The sequence below is a fragment of the Hyla sarda genome, chromosome 7 (assembly GCF_029499605.1).
Source record: "Hyla sarda isolate aHylSar1 chromosome 7, aHylSar1.hap1, whole genome shotgun sequence".
Lineage (NCBI taxonomy): Eukaryota > Metazoa > Chordata > Amphibia > Anura > Hylidae > Hyla > Hyla sarda.
In genome coordinates, this window is record NC_079195.1 from 82,358,838 (window position 1) to 82,379,027 (window position 20,190).

Below are 20,190 nucleotides of genomic sequence, written 5' to 3' on the forward strand. Positions count from 1 at the left end.
AGGTAAAGAGTAGTACAGAACATGTAATACCTCCCTGTACTGTAGGGGGCACTACCAGACACCAGTCAGTGCATGCACTTCAGTAATACAGGTGAAGAGTGCAGAACATGTAATACCTCCCTGTACAGTAGGGTGCGCTACCAGACACCAGTCAGTGCATACACTTCAGTAATACAGGTGAAGAATGCAGAACATGTAATACCTCCCTGTACTGTAGGGGGCGCTACCAGACACAAATTAGTGCATGCACTTTAGGAATACAGGTAAAGAGTAGTACAGAACATGTAATACCTCCCTGTACTGTAGGGGGCGCTACCAGACACCAGTCAGTGCATGCACTTTCGGACTACAGGGGTTTTACCAGTGAAATATCCATTCTGATTGGTCGGTTCTTCCAGCCATTGACACGTTTCACAGATTCCATAACATTGTATGTTGAGTCTGGTTTCAAGTTACAATAGTCCAGAAAAGACCATTGTATGTTGAAATTATTGTATTTTGAGGCCATTGTAAGTTGAGGGATCACTGTACTTGAAGGTTCACTGCAAGAACATACTGAAAGGAAAACAAACCATCACTTATCTAGCTCACTGATGCTTATCTTAAAGATGTTAAAGGGGTATTCCAGGCCAAAACTTTTTTTTATATATCAACTGGCTCCGGAAAGTTAAGCAGATTTGTAAATTACTTCTATAAAAAAATATCTTAATCCTTCCAATAGTTATTAGCTTCTGAAGTTGAGTTGTTATTTTCTGTCTAACTGCTCTCTGATGACTCACGTCCCGGGAGCTGTGCAGTTCCTATGGGGATATTCTCCCATCATGCACAGTTCCCGGGACGTGACATCATCATTGAGCAGTTAGACAGAAAACTTCAAAAGCTAATAAGTACAGGAAGGATTAAGATTTTTTAATACAAGTAATTTACAAATCTGTTTAATTTTACGGAGCCAGTTGATATATATATAAAAAAAAGGTTTTGCCTGGAATACCCCTTTAAAGGGTACCTCTCATCAAATAAACTTTTGATATATTTTAGATTAATGAATGTTGAATAACTTTCCAATAGCATGTTAATGAAAAATATGCTTCTTTCTATTGTATTTTTCCCGATCAGTCCTGTCAGCAAACATTTCTGACTCATGCTGGAGTCCTAAACACTCAGAGCTGCCAGCCTGCTTTGTTCACAGCCTGTTTGGCTGTGAACAAAGCAGGCTGGCAGCTCTGAGTGTTCTCCTTTGTGAACAAAGCAGACTGGCAGCTCGTAGTGTTTAGGACTCCAGCATGAGTCTGAAATGCTTGCTGCCAAGACTGGTAGGGAGACCCCTAGTGGTCATTTCTTCAAAGTGGAAAATTAAATAGAAAGAAGCATATTTTTAATAACATGCAATTGTAAAGTTATTCTGCATACATTAATCTATAATATATCAAAAGTTTTTTTGACGAGAGGTACCCTTTAATGTCACTGCATTTTCCACCGTGTGTTCTCCAACCACAAAAATGCAGATCAATATAAATTTATGCAGCACCCCCAAAACAACATTTCTTCACACACACAGACTTTTTTTTATTTTTTTTCTTTGATTCAAGGATTGGCCAATGAAATTCCTAAGAAACAGTTTCTGCAAAGAGACATTTAATCACAACAAAAGGAGGAAATGACTTCTACAAAGAGCTCTTCACAGGGAACATATTTGCTATAAAATCAATCACTTATTTAAGTATTTTACTAGCATCTCAATGTACGTTCTTACTCCCACCTTCTGAATGATGTTAGATCCCAGCATAGCAGTGTTCCCAGAGAGTCACAGGCACTGCAGGAAAGAGTCTGGCACATATTTCAAAGTGTGACCACAACTCTGCCAAGAGCAGCAGGCTTGCCCAGTGTGTCAAGGGCATAATCAGGCTTTAAAGACCGGTGATTTCCTAAAAATGGGTACAGCTAAACATTCTGTAGCAACTTCAGCAAGAAAACTATTTTTTTTTACAGTAAATGGGAAGTATTCTTGAAATGTTAAATTTATCATTTCTCTTTTTTTTTTTTTTGGCATCAGATTCTCCAGTATAAAACTAGTTGATTATTTTGAATATGAAATGACTGTGAGCAAAGAAGTTAAGAGTTTCATATTCTTAGTAAAATAATTTCAATTTGACTAGTCAAGTACTTCCGGGAGGACCTATTTCTCATGGGGGAACTGGAAGGGTTGAAGTACTAAGTAAGAAGTGTTAAAATGCTATCACTATTTGTCATACCAAAAGGGATTTTAGGGGGATACAAGAGGATTTTTATTCTTTTATACATCTAGGTGGACCTACTGAATATCAGACTTTAAAGTAGAGCTGGGCGGTATGACCAAATATGTGTATCACGGTAACTTATGTAACTTATGGCGGTTCCACGGTATATAACGGTATTTCTTTCACCCCCACCCTAAATCATGTGACCCGCAAGCGCTGTTCTGCTCCCCCCCAAATCATGTGACCCGCCAGCGCTGTTCTGCTCCCCCCCCCAAATCATGTGACCCACCAGCGCTTTTCTGCTCCCCCCACCAAATCATGTTACCCGCCAGCACTGTTCTGCTCCCCCCCAATGAGTTATCAGTCCAGCAGGGTACTACTCACATATGTCACCCGCAAGCACTGCTGTACGCTGTATCCTTATGCCGGGCATGCTGGGAGTTGATGTTTTGCAACATCTGGGGGTCCGCAGGTTGGAGACCACTGGCGTACAGTGAGTTCCAGCGCCGGTGGCCCCCAACAAAGAGGAGGAGGGCAGTGTTTGCGGGTGACATATGTGAGTAGTACTCCGCTGGGCTGATAATTAATTGGGGGGGAGCAGAACAGTGCTGGCGGGTCACATGATTTGGTGGGGGGAGCAGAACAGCGCTGGCGGGTCACATGATTTGGTGGGGGGGAGCAGAACAGCGCTGGCGGGTCACATGATTTGGTGGGGGGAGCAGAACAACGCTGGCGGGTCACATGATTTGGTGGGGGGAGTAGAACAGAGCTGGCGGGTCATGTATGATTAGTTCCCCGATGTGGGGACAGCGCTGCGCTGGGCTGATAATTCCTTCCCAAGGGGGAGGGGCCCAACCGGTATTGCGGTATGGGGAAAAATTCATATCTTGCAGCCCAAAAATTTTGGTATTCGGTAGGAACCGGTATACCACCCAGCCCTACTTAAAAGTACCGGTCGTCAACAAAAACCTTTTAAATAACTTCAATAATACCATTATATGTATATTTGTAATATACATTGGTTAAAAAATGTGCACTGTACACTGAGGGCAAGAAGGGCTCTGTATAGTGAGGCTTCCGGCTCACACAACAGGATGATTGACAACCCATAAGCTTGCACAGAGCCCTACTTGTCCTGCCCACACTTCCTGTATTTGGTCTCCTCATAGAGACACACAGGTAACAGCTTCAGGGACATCATTTTTTTATCCAAAAAAATATTCACATTTTATAACCAATGTATATTACACTTTAACATTTTTGCTGATCGTGTATATTTGTATATATATATTTTTTAAGTGGAAGGATTCACCTTTATGGCCTTATTGCCACGTGGTTCCTTCTTGAGGCATTGCTTTTAGGAGACAATACCTTTATAATATATTATGTAATGGCTGCCACAATTGTTTGTTGTGCGCATTTTCACAAAATACATGGTAGAAAAACACCGTATCACAGATCTGTACCACATGGTGGTTCACGCATAAATGCATGTAACGATAAATCCTATTTTGCAAAGTTTAAAGAGTTTGTTTTTAATTGTTGCCTTATGTGCCTCTTATCTGTGCTTATTACAAGAGATGAGCAAAGTTACAGTGATTTGATTTGTCACGAACTTCTCGGCTCGGCGGTTGCTGACTTTATCCTGCATAAATTAGTTCAGCTTTCAGGTGCTCCGGTGGGCTAGAAAAGGTGGATACAGTCCTAGGAGAGAGTCTCCAGCCACCGGAGCACCTGAAAGCTGAACTAATTTATGCAGGCTAAAGTCAGCAACCGCCGAGCCGAGAAGTTCGTGACGAATCGAATCACTGTAACTTTGCTCATCTCTACTTATTACTTCATAATGTGCAATTTTTTTCTTTCCCCACATACATAATATTTTATGGAGTTGAAAGTGATTTCTTTTTTCAGGCAAGAACAGCATTTTTTAGGCTTTCCCGCAGTAACACTTTAGCACCCAAATGTACAGCAGAGCTGAGATTTTAAAATAGAATGTCATTTTTTTTTCCTTTTAAATATTTATCAAATAGAAAGTGTGAACAAATTGCTCTTGGCATAGTCAGACAAACATGTTTTTGATCATCAGGAAATGGAAATGAAAATTCATTCACATCACTTCATCTATGTTATCTGAATGGAAAAATGGAAAAAACATAAAATAAAAATGTTACTTAGTAAAACAAAAAAAAAGCCACTCTTGTAGGGTTTTCTGTAACGGCTCTAAATAACTGAGCAGAAAATAACAAAACACAAATGGAATAGAAAGGCAGATAGATCTACTACGCATCAGGAAGTTTCACTCTGAGTTTACACGAGGTAATGGTGATGGAACCACAGACCTAAGAAAGAGAAAGACCCGATGCACAATCTTCTAAGAAAGCTACAAACTGAACACAATACAGACCATCAAATAAAAACATGCAGTGACGTAAATGACACAACATTATTGTGCTGCGGTGGTTATTTTGAGAAATGGTTAGTACTGTAAGTCAGCTGGTACAGACCGCTCCCCACCAGGCTCTCTGATGAAGAAAAAAAAAAAAAAAGAACGTAGAAATTCACTGAGAAATCAACGAAACAGAGGAAAAAACTAATAAATCTAAATGTCAATGTGTGTAATAAAGCTATATTTTCCTGGCCTCGCTCCAGCACTATAACCTGCCAGATGAATGTGCTACAACAATCACCATTCTATACTACATTAAATAATCCCTTCAGGGCTTTCAGTATGTAGAAGTGTACAGGGAAACACAACAAAAGGTTACACAAGTGCTGTTACACGGAGATGTTTACTTTACAGACATTCTAACTGGAAATTTCTTAAACACATTAACAAGTTAAGATCTGAGGTATTTAATGTCTCCGCTGCAAAGTTATATTGCAGATGTTCAACGTTCAGAACAGTCTCTTAACAAGACTTGAAGGAAACAACATGTATTATTACTACTATATATTCAAAGGTAACGGGTTATGGGTAATCTTATGTTATAATAAAACACACAATAACCACAATAAGTTATGTGAGTTTTTAAGCAATAATAAAAAAATAAAAGGTTTAAAACACACATCAGGCACGTCATAAGAGTCACACCATCCTTATTACTGTCAAGATAAAAGATATTACTGGATTTTCTAGCAGCATGACTAAATATTTAAATGAGCACTGTCAGATTGAGTATTCCAGGCAAAAACTTTTTTATATATATCAACTGGCTCCGGAAAGTTAAACAGATTTGTAAATTACTTCTATTAAAAAATCTTAATCCTTCCAATAGTTATTAGCTTCTGAAGTTTTTTGTCTAACTGCTCAATGATGATGTCACATCCCGGGAGCTGTGCATGATGGGAAAATATCCCCATAGGAGCTGCACAGCTCCTGGGACGTGAGTCATCAGAAAGCAGTTTGACAGAAAACAGCAACTCAACTTCAGAAGCTAATAACTATTGGAAGGATTAAGATTTTTTAATAGAAGTAATTTACAAATCTGTTTAACTTTCCGGAGCCAGTTGATATATAAAAAAAAGTTTGGGCCTGGAATACCCCTTTAAAAACTTTTTATATGTTGTTTCATCTTGGCAAAAACATTGCTTGCTAATATACTTTAAAAAAATGTATTTCCTTTTTATAGAAATGGCTTATAAGAAAGATGGTCCCCATACCATCCAGAACACAGGCTGGGACAAAGTTCAGTAAGTGAGGGTGGGACTAGTACTCCTCTGTGCTCACTTCTGTCCTAACAGACTGTAGCAAGAAAACAGATTGGTTACAGAGCAGCCTGTAGTGATTGGATGAAGAGACCCAGCACAGCACAGCAGACTCAGGAAGGATGAGTCATGCAGAGTGAGGACACGCCTCCTCCAAAGCAGAGAATGACAAGCCAAGTGAGCAATAGATAGAATGTATTTGTGAGAGAAATATAGGTGCTAGACACATTAAAATTATATGTACATTATCAGGATTAGGTACTGAGTAATGTAATTTTTTTTGTGTGTGTGGAATATGACAGGTACTCTTTAAAGACAAGCTGGGACTGGTTGGCAATTCCATGTGTATAGTGCCCTCCCAATTCTCCCCTAACCAAGGATGAACTTTCATGATGATGATGATGATGATGATGATGATGGATTTCCAATGCCCAATGAGCAGGAACTTTATTACACAATGAAATATGAATACTAAGCTCAGGGTGTGTGATTAGGAGGCCCATCATCACACCCCATGAAAGTGATGAGCCTTATAGGCTCACCCCCTGACCCAAGCTTTCAACAAATTTACTGCCCATCTAACAATATAGTAAACATTTATTGTTAACAGGTCCTCTTACATCACCTGCCATATGGGTCAATTGTTAACATTTTCTTGAATGCTTTGCTATTTGTGATGAATCTATACAGTTCAGGGAATGGGGGGGGGGGGGGGGGGTCATAACAAAAACAGCATCCTAAGTAGTCATAGATGTCTCACATTTAGTCTGTTGGGTAACAAGAATATTCTTTACAGTTTGATAAATGTCCAGCAAGGGAGTGATGTTATTACACTGTTATGAAGGCAAATAGCACTAAATCATATTTTGTTTATAAATCATAATTTGTTTACAAATAAGTGACTAAATTATGTTAAAAAGCATTAGGGGTGTAAAAGGTTTTATGGGTTATGATGGATACATTGTATAACAGTGAGCATGTTATATATATTTTTCTCCTAAACAAATTCCTGTAAAGAAATAAAACAAAGATACATAAATAATTAAATAAATAAATAATAATAATATAAAGGCTTTTAATGTAACCAGGTTATTTAAAGTAAATAGTCACATACTATAAACAGTAAATAATACAGGCCAGTGGAAGATTACATGATAGAATAGTGTAGTGGAGATATTTGGTAATAAACATAAGGAAGCCTTGCAGAGCATTCATCATGATATATAAGCTGTGCCCATTAGTACTGCATATCAATAATCTTAAGGACACATAATATCAACAATCAGAGTCAGTAATAGCAGAACTGGTCTTACTGGTATTGTTCAAAAGACAGGACTGAAGGTCACATGGAATGTCACCAGGCATAATAAGGAGTACCATAAAATGCAATCCCATTAAAGGGTTAACAAAGGAAAGAGGAACAGTAGGACAAATGTATTATTACTGTCTAAAACAAAGCTTAAAGGGGTACTTCTGTGGAAAACTTTTTTTTTTAATCAACTGGTGCCAGAAAGTTAAACAGATTTGTAAATTACTTCTATTAAAAAATCTTAATCCTTCCAGTACTTTTTAGGGGCTGTATACTACAGAGGAAATTTTTTTTATTTTTGGATTTCTCTTATATCACGACCACAGTGCTCTCTGCTGACCTCTGCTGTCCATTTTAGGAACTGTCTAGAGCAGCATATGTTTGCTATGGGTCTTTTCTGCTGCTCTGAACAGTTCCTAAAATGGACAGCAGAGGTCAGCAGAGAGCACTGTGGTCGTGACATAAGAGAAATCCAAAAAGAAAAACATTTCCTCTGTAGTATACAGCCCCTAAAAAGTACTGGAAGGATTAAGGATTAAGAAATTTACAAATCTGTTTAACTTTCTGGCACCAGTTGATCTAAAAAAAAAAAAAAGTTTTCCACGGGAGTACCCCTTTAAAGCTAGGCTAGGGTGGCAGAAATTGTATTAAAATTATCAGTGGTGCATCTAGCTAGACACGTTAGACACTTCCTTACACCACCTCCTGGATGGCTTACTTTAGACCAATAGTATGTTGCAAAATTATGGGACAATTTTTATCACACAATTTTTATCACTTTGTAATATTTTCTGGGGTTGGAATACCCCTTTAAATTGTGTTTTTTTTATCCTTATCCCAATATCTGGCTGATGTCCCTTTGTACTTTGTTTACTTTAATTTCAATTGTTCCAAAGCTAATGGGTGAAACCTAGCCTCTATGACGTCTCCTATACAGCACATAAAAAGGGGGCGGTCCTGCTCCCCTTTATCTTTATAGCACAACCTTAGAAACCTTAGAAGCAGCATCATCATCAATGACCTTATAAAGCAGTATTGGGGAGTCTAAACTAAAAATAAAGGGATGGGATCTAATACTCACTGTAAGCTCTGCAGTCTCTGTTACCTTCTGTCTCTCCCAAGCTACTGTCCCCTCCTCTCCCACCTCCCTTTTCCATAGACTTGTATGGGCAGCATGTAACTGATCCCTCAGTGAGCTGCCAGTTCATCTTGCCCCTCAGGACAGCTTTGAGCAGTTTTTCAGAGAAAATCATGAGTTGGGGGAGGGCAGGTTAAAATGCCTAAAGATAAGAAAAAGGCATTTTTTTTCTCATTACATACATTACAAAGTTTCATATATTTGGGTAATTTACAGTATGCGAAGCTTGTAGAAATGAGAGTGCCTATTTAAATACTATAGGAATGACTATAACTTCTGAGAATGTCAAATAATATAATACAATGTGGATACGGCATTAACCCCCTTGTGTCATTTTAAATGTACAATCTTTAAAAAGGCAACTTCCTCAGCCTTTATTTCCTGTTCTTTTTCATCAACCTAAAAACGCTATCTTTACCTAACAAAAAAGGAAATGCAAGGAACTTTAGAGTGCTACACACATCTCAACACCACATTAAATATGAAGTTAAAATTGCTGAAAACAATTCAGAATACCATTTAATAGACACAGACACAGATACCCTGTCGATGCCTTCACCAATTCACTGATGTACACCCATATTGAAAAATGTGTTTACACTGTACGTTTTTGTTGTGTTTTTAAAGAGGTACTCCACTGGAAAACATTTTTCTTTTAAATCAACTGGTGCCAGAAAGTTAAACATATTTGTAGATTACTTCTATTAAAATCTAAATCTTAACCCTTCCAGTACTTATCAGCTCCTGTATGTTCCAGAGAAAGTTCTTTTCTTTTTGAATTTCCTTTCTGTCTAACCACAATGCTCTCTGCTGACACCTCTGTCCATGTCAGGAACTGTCCAGAGTAGAAGCAAATCCCAATCGCAAATCTATCCTGCTTCGGACAGTTCCTAAAATGGACAGAGGTGTCAGCAGAGAGCACTTTGGTCAGACAAAAAGGAAGTTCAAAACCAAAGAACTTCCTGTGGAGCATACACCAGCTGATAAGTACTGGAAGGGTTAATATTTTTAAATAAAAGTAATTTACAAATCTGTTTGACTTTTTGGCACCAGTTTATTAAAAATAAAAAAGATTTCCAGGAGAGTACCCCTTTAACATGCAATTCTTATGTTGCCTGGTGAACTCCCATCCCTCTAAGAAAGTTCATGTAACAAAAATGCACAGTGCAATTTCCTGCTCCCCGCCCCTTTTCAAACTCGCAGCGGGAGATCCGCTGCGAGTTTTTAGAAAAAAAATACCTTCTTGTGAACGAGCCCTTAGAGCTGAAATTATATTTTATACGGCAAGTATTATTTATCTTCTTTACGTGGTATTATTATGCTATTATGCAGTGACCCAGCCTGACGGCTATATGAAGGATGTGTTACATGTTGCTGCATGCGGTCGCAGGATCGTTCCATTGAAGAAATACAAGAAGATATTTAGAGCGTACACACAGTTGTCACACTTAAACAAGTCTGTTCATTAAAGTAATGCTGAATGATTGAAATGATTTCTTCCAGGATAACTTGTGCTGTAAACAGAGAGATAATGTGTGCCAGGCATGATAGAACATGTGTCATATTCTGCAGGACAAGTAAATGCTATTTAATTATACCTTGCTATATATCTAGAATGTAATCATTCTCGCACAGCATGCCCCATTTCCAATTCACCACAGTAACTTATAATCTGCAGACTTAACATGTTTTTACTCAGCAGTTTTATAAAAGCTCACAATTTAGGTCAAAAACTATTGTCCTGGTTTATTTTAGTATTGTCATTTCTTAGCTTTTTTTTTTTTTTTTTTTCTTTTTTACTTTGGGAACTTGCGCAACCTACTTTTCAGACAATAAAGGCAAAAGTTCATGTAGTAAATTCCATATCAGATAATTTATAATATATATTTTTTTATTATCCTATATGCTCGGGCTACCTCCTGACACTTCCCCAGTGCTGCCGATATCGGTCTCCCCTTCTCTTGCCCCAGTCTTCTTCCACATTCTGGGGCCCGATACGTCACACTGCGGTCACCTAATCGACAACCGCAGCAATGTTCCACCTTGGCCAGTGATACACTGAGAGGCAGTGTGATATAACTGGTGCCCATCACTCAGTATATCAACGGTCGAGGCCGGAGATCGCTGCATCTGTCGATGCAACTGTAGGTGACCACAGTTTGACGTGTCAGGTCTCAGAATGCGGAAGAAGACAGGAGCCGGAGAACAGGAAACCGATATCGGTGGCACCAGGGGAGCAGCCGGAGGTAAGTTTTCTTAAAGGGGTATTCCGGGCAAAAACATCTTATCCCCTATCCAAAGGATAAGATGTCTGATCGCGGGGGGCCCACTGCTGGGACCCCAGCGATCTCCCTTCAGCACCCGCATTCTATGTGGCTGCTGAATCTTCAGTTTCGGAAACCTCCTGGTTTCCGAGACTGGGGACGTGACGTCACGCCATGCCCCCTCCATTCATGTCTATCATGACAGCCGTCACACCCCCTCCCATAGACATGAATGGAGGGGGCGTGGCGTGACGTCACGTCCCCAGTCCCGGAAACCCGGAGGTTTCCGAATCTGAAGATTCAGAACCCGCATAGAATGCGGGTGCTGCAGGGAGATCGCGGGGGGCCCGCTGCTGGCATTTTTGAAGCTGCAGCCCAGGCATACAGGAGAAATAAATGTTAAAAAAATGCTGGATTACCCCTTTAATTGTAGGCTCGTAGCTGAAATTTGAACCCCTACATATGTGGAATCAAATATAAATGAATAATGGTTAAATGAATGGACAACCATAACATGTCATCCTATGACATTTATATGCCTATGCGAAAGAAGCAATCTTAGCCGGTCCACCACCTATAACACACCGTGCAAAATAAACATTTCTATCCTATAGTTTGATAAGGAAAGTTAGAAAAGTTCTCCTTGTGTAGGCCCCTTGTCCAATGGTTAATATGATCTGTAGTTCGTGGGGTGATTCTGACAATGAAGCATCTATCAAACTGGTCATCTAAACCCCTATATCTATGCCCTGCGGCCGGTCTATGAAGCAGGCTCAGAAGAGGACAATGTTATAGGGGTCAGAAGAGGACAATTTTAAGCAGAGTTTAAAAAAATAAAACAAACCCTATATAAATTGGGTATTGTTGTAATCATATGGACCTACAAAGTTAAGATAATTTCTCATCTTTTTTCTACCAAAAAGTGCACTGCATGAAAAGAATAGTCCACCCTAAAGTTGCAAAAGACATGTTATTATTCAATTTTGTTGGCTGCCTAGGCATGCTGGAAGTTGTAGTTCTGCAACAGTGGGAGGCATACTGGTTGAAAAACATTGCTCTAGATTCTGGGTTTTGGCTTTCCGTGCATGATGGAAGTTGTAATTTTGCAACAGCAGTATGCACCCTGGTTGAGAAACATTGATTTAGAGAGCCAACAGAGTTGTGAATCATTAAAGGAGTAGTCCAGTGGTGAACAACTTATCCCGTATCCTAAGGATAGGGGATAAATTGCAGATCGCAGGGGGTCTGACCGCTGGGGCCCCCCGCGATCTCCTGTACGGGGCCCCGACAGCCCGCGGGAAGGGGGCCTGTTGACCTCCGCACGAAGCGGTGGATGACACGCCCCCTCAATGCAACTCTATGGCAGAGCCAGAGCGCTGCCTTCGTCAATCTCCGGCTCTGCCATAGCAATGTATTGAGGGGGCGTGTTGGCTACCGCTTTGTGCGGTGGTCAACACCCGCTATCTGGCCAGAGAGAGCCTGGCCCCCGTACAGAGAGATCGCAGGGGGCCCCAGCGGTCGGATCCCCTGCGATCTCAAACTTATCCCCTATCCTTAGGATAGGGGATACGTTTTTCACCACTGGACTACCCCTTTAATTCAATGTATCTGCTTAATATCAATATACTGTATATGGAAGGTAAGCAGAGCTAACAACAATGAAGTGTAACATGCACGCAACAAAAATGTATTCATTTTCCGTAAATATTTTCACTTAAAAACACATGCGATGCCTAACCTGAAAATAAATACTCCAATGACTTGACGTTCTATTCAAGATGGTTTCACAAAACCCCTATCACGCTCTAACATTTCTATTATTATATTATTCTGCCCCCCAGATATGGCACAAGAGAAGATTTAATCTGATGAATAGGTAATGATACCTGCCAAACACTAAGAAAGGCCTGATTATACATGGGGTGCTTTTCATTAGGAGTTTTTTCTTAAATGATAATTCTCCTAAAAGTACTTGCATTTAAATTTTAACCAAAGGGCATTTAAGCATTCCAAGGCTTTGTATGTAAGCATGAATTATAGGTAGTATGGTAAAGATAGAATGAAATGGTGCTCCAATGTACCGCCTCAACATTTAAAGGGGTATTCCAGGAAATGTTTTCTACAGCCTTTAAGCCCATGATGCCGAGTTATAATACTGTTTAACATGCTTCTATTACCTTCGTACACAGCTTTGCAGCATTTTCATGCAAAGAACCCATACCCGAAAGTGCTGTAGTGCAAGACTTGTTATTTTACTGTTGCCTCTGACTTTTCCCAGTATTCCATGTGGCCAGAGTCAAAAGTCCCATGGTCTCCAGAGGACGTGATTACCCTGCAGTCTGTGGGTAGACAGCAGGATTGAAAGGATTTACTTAAAATGTTACTCACTAGATCATGTAGATCCTTTAAATGTCTTTTTATGTGTTTAGCTTCTGTATTTGGATCACAAATGTATCCCTTCTTCTGCTCACTCATTCTGACATTCACTGCTTAGGAAGGGGCATGTCTGAGGCAGGCACTGAGATTACCATACATTCACTTCCTCCCTGAGTCTGCTGTGTTGTACTGCGTCTCTTAATCCAATCACTGCAAGCTGCTCTGTAACCCCCTCCTCGCTGTTTTCATGCTGCAGTCTGACAGGACAGGAGTGAGCACAGAGGAGTGCTAGAACCCTCACTTCCTGAACTTTGACAAAGATGATGCAGCAGCAGGGCAGGATTATGTTCTAGACAGTATGGGGACCCCTAGTGGTATTTAAGCCATGAGTTCTATAAAGAGGAAATTCATTTTTTATTAAGTATATTACAAAGATTAATGTTTTGCCAAGATGTACAAGATATAACATTTTTGGGAATTTTACATTGGCCATTGAAGTGATGCCATCCACCCACCCACTGCAGCATAGCCACACTGCCTGGAGACCATTGGACTTATGACATATTGTCTCTGGCCCCATGGAATGCTGAGAAAGGTCAATGTCAACAGTAAAATAACAAGCCCAGCACTTTTGGGTGTCAGTTCTGCACATGAAAACATGACAAAGCGGTGCACGGAGGTAATAGAAGAATATTAAACAATATTATAACCTTGCAACATGGGAATACTCCATTAAATGATAAAACCATCCTGTCTGGAATGCTCCAAGATTATACTGTAGCTAAAGTGCGAATTTACCCCTAAAATTAAAAGAAAAAGAAAAAAGGTGCTAAGTTCTTAGGGGTACAAAATGTTACCGGTGGCAAACAGGAGCCCCTTAGAGTTGCTGGAATATCCCTTTAAGCATTTTGTAATTCCTGGCAGTCGCCCTGCCAAACCATCAGCAAAACAAAGGCTGAAAATTATTATCAGAAAGCTTCCAAGCTGGAATCGATGCACTTTCAATAACAACATTATAATAATATTTTCTAATAATAATTTAATAATAATGTATTTATACAGTGCCAACATACTTCACAGCACTGTACACAAGTTTATCATCACTCACATCAGTCCATGTTCCCGAAGAGGAAAAGCAAGAACTGGGCTTCGTTTCATATTGAAATAAAAGGTTTACTATTTGTGCGAATCCTATAATGTAAGCATGGTAAAACCCGCTGAATCAAGTCTCTAGGAATTCTTGTATACCAGGCATAGGCAACCTTCAGCAATGCAGATGTTTTGGACTACCGTATATACTCGAGTATAAGCCGACCCGAATATAAGCCGAGGCCCCTAATTTCACCCCAAAAACCCAGGAAAAGTTATTGACTCGACTATAAGCCTAGGGTGGGAAATACATCATCCCCCATGTCATTATCCCCCCCTGTCATCATCCCCCCTGTCATCACCCCCCCTGTCATCATCCAGACCCCCATCATTAACACCCCCGTCATCATCACCCTGTTATTTTCACCCCCGTCATCATCACCCTGTCATCATCCCCCCCCCTTCATCATCACCACCTGTCAATCCCCTCAATGGTCTTCAACCTGCGGACCTCCAGATGCTGCAAATCTACAACTCCGAGCATGCCCGGACAACAAACGGCTTCGTCATCATCCAGACACCCTCTTTGGGTTTCTACTCACCTCCCCTCGGTGGGAAGGAAGGGTGAGCTGGCCCGGGCCATCTATGCTGCAGGGACCGTCCAGTGGGGAGGGTTAGTCATTTCGGGCTGTCCATCTTCACCGGGAGGCCCTCTTCTCCGCTCCGGGCCGGCCCTGGACTAGTTACATTGCCTTGACGATGACACACAGGGACGTTCATGCGCAGCAGATGTCCCTGTAAATGAATGTCCCTGTGCGTCGTCATCAAGGCAATGTCACTAGTCCGGGGCCGGCCCGGAGCGGAGAGGAGGGCCTCCCGGTGAAAATGTACAGCCCGGAATGACTAAACCTCCCCACCGGATGGTCCATGCAGCATAGATGGCCTGGACCAGCTCACCCTTCCTTCCCACTGAGGGGAGGTGAGTAGAAAACTAAAGGGGGGTCTGGATGATGACGAAGGCCTGCGCAGTCGTCTTCAACCTGCGGACCTCCAGATGTTTCAAAACTACAACTCCCAGCATGTCTGGGCATGCTAGGAGTTGTAGTTTTGCAACATCTGGAGGTCCGCAGGTTGAAGACCACTGAGAAGGGATTGACAGGCGGAGAGTTCGCTCGATTATAAGCCGAGGGGGTGTTTTCAGCACGAAAAATCATGCTGAAAAACTCGGCTTATACTCGAGTATATACGGTACATCCCCCATGATGCTTTGGCAGTATTTTGGCTGAAAATGCATCATGGGACATGTAGTCTAAAACATCTGCAGTGCCAAAGGTTGCCTATCCCTGTTGTATACGGTCCATTAAGAGTATTATGGGGATTGTTTCAGGAGTTTTATTACATTTAGTACTGTCTAGAAACAGGGTGAAAAAGAAAATACAAGTTTGCTGCCACTTCAGTGTCTGCCACCAGAGGTACTTGTACATTGCTCTTAACAGTCACATGTCCTATATGCATTAAGAAACCACCGTATTATTACTGTATCTGTATGGTATTTGTTATGCAAGTAATGTATAGTATCATTTTCACTGTTAGATCCTTTCCAGAAATCTTTACCAAGTTATGGGTTGCGGAAGGGCTCCTGGACATGGAAGTAGGAAGGATGTTGTTTTATGATCAATACTGTCTGACCACAGGTTTAACTAATAAAACAGGAATCAGATTTTGACAATTCTTTTCTGATCTATTTCGCAGACGAGGAAGAAAAAGGCTTCATATTAGTACATGACAGACGAGAAACATGATTTCTCACATGCGTTTCTCCTCTGTTTTCGCTGTTCCTTTTGTTAAAGTCATCATGTATTTAGCACAGAGAGATGCAAGGCTTAATCTCCGAGCACCGAGGGATATATAAAAAGATTTCTGGAGTAGAAAACGTAAATACTGTTTGTACTGTGAATCATCGGCCTCTAAACCGTGTTTTCAGAGTTTGTTTTCTACAATATTGGGTGTGTATTTCAGCTGCCCCGCATTCTGAATATTTTATTTATAGTGCAGGTTAAATTCATAACTCAGAAGGCTGTTTCAGGCAAAGCAATGAACACACAATAAAACTATTCATTTCTCTTAAAGGTCACACTTGGAAAAGCACACAATATTTTGTTGCTTACCAACTAAGCAGTTATCCAATTGCTACCGAGAAGGAAAAATAAAACATTAGGCCAGGTACGGTTTGCATATAAGATAAAGGGGATACATTAAAGCACAATCTCAAGTTATTGAATCAGTCACTTTCATTTACCAGGCCTTCCAGCGTGAAAACAAATCTTAGCAATAAAGTTCATTTTGTCTGTGTGTTCTTGGCTTAGATTTAGAACCTCTGGGCAATTTAAGTCTTAAAGTGACCCTACATTTAACTGTAAAGGTTTTAATATTCATGCAGACTGTGAACTCAACATACTCCGACAGATGTACAATGACCGACAGATTCTAGTCCATCTGAGAGCAAGGGACAGTGGCTCTGCTTTACTATTGTAAACCTGACCTATTTTGTCGGGATGTGGTTCAGATTTTACGCCAAAAAAAATCAAAAACCCGGCCAAGACTCCATTTTATTGAGAAAACATGGAAAAGGGGCATGGCCACTGGGAAAAGGGGGTGTGGTCGCCAAAAAGGGGGCACACCCCCTGGTCCCCGACATTTTCGAATAATCCCAAAATATTTACTATGGTTTCCACCGAAAATGTGGTGGATTTGAGCTCTGGAAAACCCTACAGCTCAGAGCATGTGTAAAAAAAAAGGCAAAATGTAGAAAAAAGTACAAAATGTAGGGAAACCTTAGTAAAACTATGAAAAAATATCTGTTGGGAAACAAACTCACACTCCTCTCCACAAAGAAAACTCCACTCCACTCTTACTAAATCAGGGCCAGTGTCTCCGAATATTGAAACACACTGTGCATAGGGTAGTCTAAGAATCTGGAGGCTATTTTCCACACATACTGGCCACAATTTACTGGGGAGTGTAGTTTTCTTTGCAGGTTTTAATACAATTTATTCCACGGTATTTACTAAGGTTTCCCTGCATTTTGCACTTTTTTGTTTTTTTTTACACATGCTCTTATTTGTAGGGTTTTCCTCAGCTCAAATCCACCACATTTTCTGTGGAAACTTTAGTAAATATGTTTTTCTTTTGTGAAAATGTCAGGGACACGTCCCCCTTTTGGTGGCCATGCCCCTTTTTCAGGTTTTCTCAGTAAAATGAAGAGTTAGTCAGGTTTCCTCTCAATTCTGGCGCAAATTCTGGTGCAGACATAATTTCTGGCACAATGCTCCAGAATCTGGTGCACAACTCGACAAAACATGTCGCGTTTACAATAGTAAATCAGGGCCACTGAATGAAGAGAAAAATGTCAACTGCCTTAGCGTTACTAGAGACTGATCAGGTGGAGACTCCGTTGGGATATGTGTATGTAACGTATATATTTATTGACACAAAACATAAAACAAGGTAACACTCCCTTTCTCAATTGCAAAGGTGTCTTTAATGTATGTATCACTGTGTCACCCATCCCATATACCTGGCGCTTTTCGTGCGCATGCACAATAGTGTTGCTCACGAATATTCGCAATGCGAATTTGTGAATATTCGCGAATATTGCACTATATATTCGTAATTACGAATACTAGTTTTTTTTTGTTTGTTTTTTTCACAGTACACATCACAGTGATCACCCCCTCTCTGCTTCCAGCTTGTGTGGTGTAAAGAAGGCTCTAATACTACTGTGTGAGACTGGCGTGCGAATTTTCACTTGTGTTAATTTTTTTACATGCAAATTTTCGCATATGCTAATATTACGAATATGCGAATTTAGCGAATACATGACGAATGGGTGACACAGTGATGCAGTGCTGTCATTTGTACTTTTAATACATATCCAATAAAGCAATGTTTTATGCAGAGCTAGATTACAAGTTTTTTTCATTCATAATAACTATGTATACCACATGTACAGTGACATTTTTACCGTGAACTGAAGGGTCTCTTTAAAAAATACCTGAGTTTAAAAAAAAAACTTTTGATGTGGTTCCTAAGGAGACAGCAAAGGTTTTGATGGGTCCAGGTCTAAGTGTTCAGATATTGACCAATCGCTAGGACTAGCAGGGAGAAGCCCGCTGCTTCTCCCCTCTCTCTCTGTGCATGTGATTTGACATGGTTCCATAGACTTATATTATGATACCTTCTTGGTCACATGTCCCAGAGCCGAGAGAGTACATGCTGGCTCAAGATCTAACCGCTGTGGATAGATGATTTAAAAAAATGATTTAAAAAAACCTTTTAAAAACTTTAAACAAGTGACAGCAATGGTTTGGCTCAGATTCTTTTCTCAATATACTACCAGTCAGTGTAGTGGGAAAAGATCTCTATAAGCCTTGTGGTAATGGTTAGTAAAGAAAGACAAGCTGCAGGCCAGGTCTGGGGAGTCATGAGAGAAGCAGTACTGTATTATACTATTTTTTTGCTTTATAGTGTAAGTGATATCTTTTGTCGGTATAAAAAATGTAAAGATGACAGATTACCTTTAAAGTAAACCTGTCACCTGGTCTATGCTGCTTTATCTGAGGGCAGGATGAACTTGTGACGTACACCCTGACTATAGCAATGTATCACTTACTGGTCAGTATACAGTAGTTTCTATAAAATTACAGTTTATTATGTGCAGCACTGGAGTCCTCTCAATGATTGGAACACCCTTTGCAGTATTCATGAGTGGTTGGCTAACCCTGCCCAAATGCTGCAGATTTACAGCTTTTGTTTCTATAAAAGGAAGAGAGCTGGTTCAGGGGTTAGCACTGTTGCGGCACTGGGTCCTGGGTTCAAATCTCACCAAGGACAATGGGGGAGATTTATAAAACCCTGTGTAGAGGAAGAGTGGTGCAGTTGCCCGTAACAACCAATCAGATTGCTTCTTTCACAGGTCTCTTTAAAAATGAAAGCAGCAATCTGATTGGTTGCCATGGGCAACTGCACCACTCTTCCTCTGCACAGTTTTGATAAATCTCCCCCAATGTTTACGATGAGTTTGTACATTATCCCCGAGTTTGTGCGTGTTTCCTCTGACAATCCAAAAATATACTGATAGGTGAATTTAGATTGTGGGTCTTAATGGGGACAGGGACTTATTTAAGTGTACAGTGCTGCAGAATCTATGTGCGCTATATAAATAAAGAATGATTCTTACTATATTGATATATACCAGGGATAGGACCACACAGACTTGGTGAAAGACTCCTCCTAAGACTCTTTGACACAAATTAATTGGTAATATACAACACAGGTTAGAGGGATCCTTATACTGCACTGTAACATAATTTACTAACGTAATATAAAGTCATATGTCAAGAAATACATAGGAATCCTGTATAAAGAAAATGCACTTTAACACAATGGAGTGAACAGTCAGGTCTCCCAGCTGTTGACATTTGTCATTTCCTTTCAAAGTCTCTTTTGTCCCTCAGAAGAACAGTGTTCAATGACAAGGCTCAGAAGAGCGGCTCATCATTTTGTAGCAGGTAATTAACCCAGCGCCTTGACCCAGTTATGATACTTATTTTGTTCTATATTATCTATGAGTGCAGAGTTTTGTTTGTAGATTACACATTAGCTGGTAGATTAAAGCACCGGTAGATTAGCCACGACTGCCTGGGACTGTGACATTGTCCTGTGTTCTACAGCTGGACAGACATACAGTATCTCACATTCGTGAGTCCACCCTTCACATTTTTGTAAATATTTCACTATATCTTTTCGTGTGACAACACTGAAGAAATGACACTTTGCCACAATGTAAAGTAGTGAGTGCACAGCCTGTATAACAGTGTAAATCAGCTGGTGCCAGAAAATTAAACAGATTTGTAAATCACTTCTATTAAAAAATCTTAATCTTTCCAGTACTTTTTCCAGTACTTTTCCAGTAAGTTCTTTTCTTTTTGAATTTCCTTTCTGTCTGACCACAGGGCTCTCTGCTGAATCCTCCGTCCATTTTAGGAACTGTCCAGAGCAGAATAGGTTTGC

General features: G+C 40.3%; 1 protein-coding gene across 3 annotated transcripts in view; it reads right to left on the bottom strand.

Annotated features, from left to right (window-relative positions):
- Nucleotides 1–20,190, bottom strand: part of ARID5B (AT-rich interaction domain 5B) — a 338,170-nt gene that overhangs the window by 216,048 nt on the left and 101,932 nt on the right. For 2 of the 3 annotated variants that reach the window (XM_056529838.1, XM_056529839.1), the window contains exon 3: nt 8,333–8,531. The exons of the other annotated variant lie outside the window; for it this stretch is intronic. In XM_056529838.1, coding sequence (XP_056385813.1) covers nt 8,333–8,504 — 172 coding nt within the window. In that variant the 5' untranslated portion in view covers nt 8,505–8,531. The remainder of the gene's footprint in view (nt 1–8,332; nt 8,532–20,190) is intronic. 3 annotated transcript variants of the gene reach the window in all.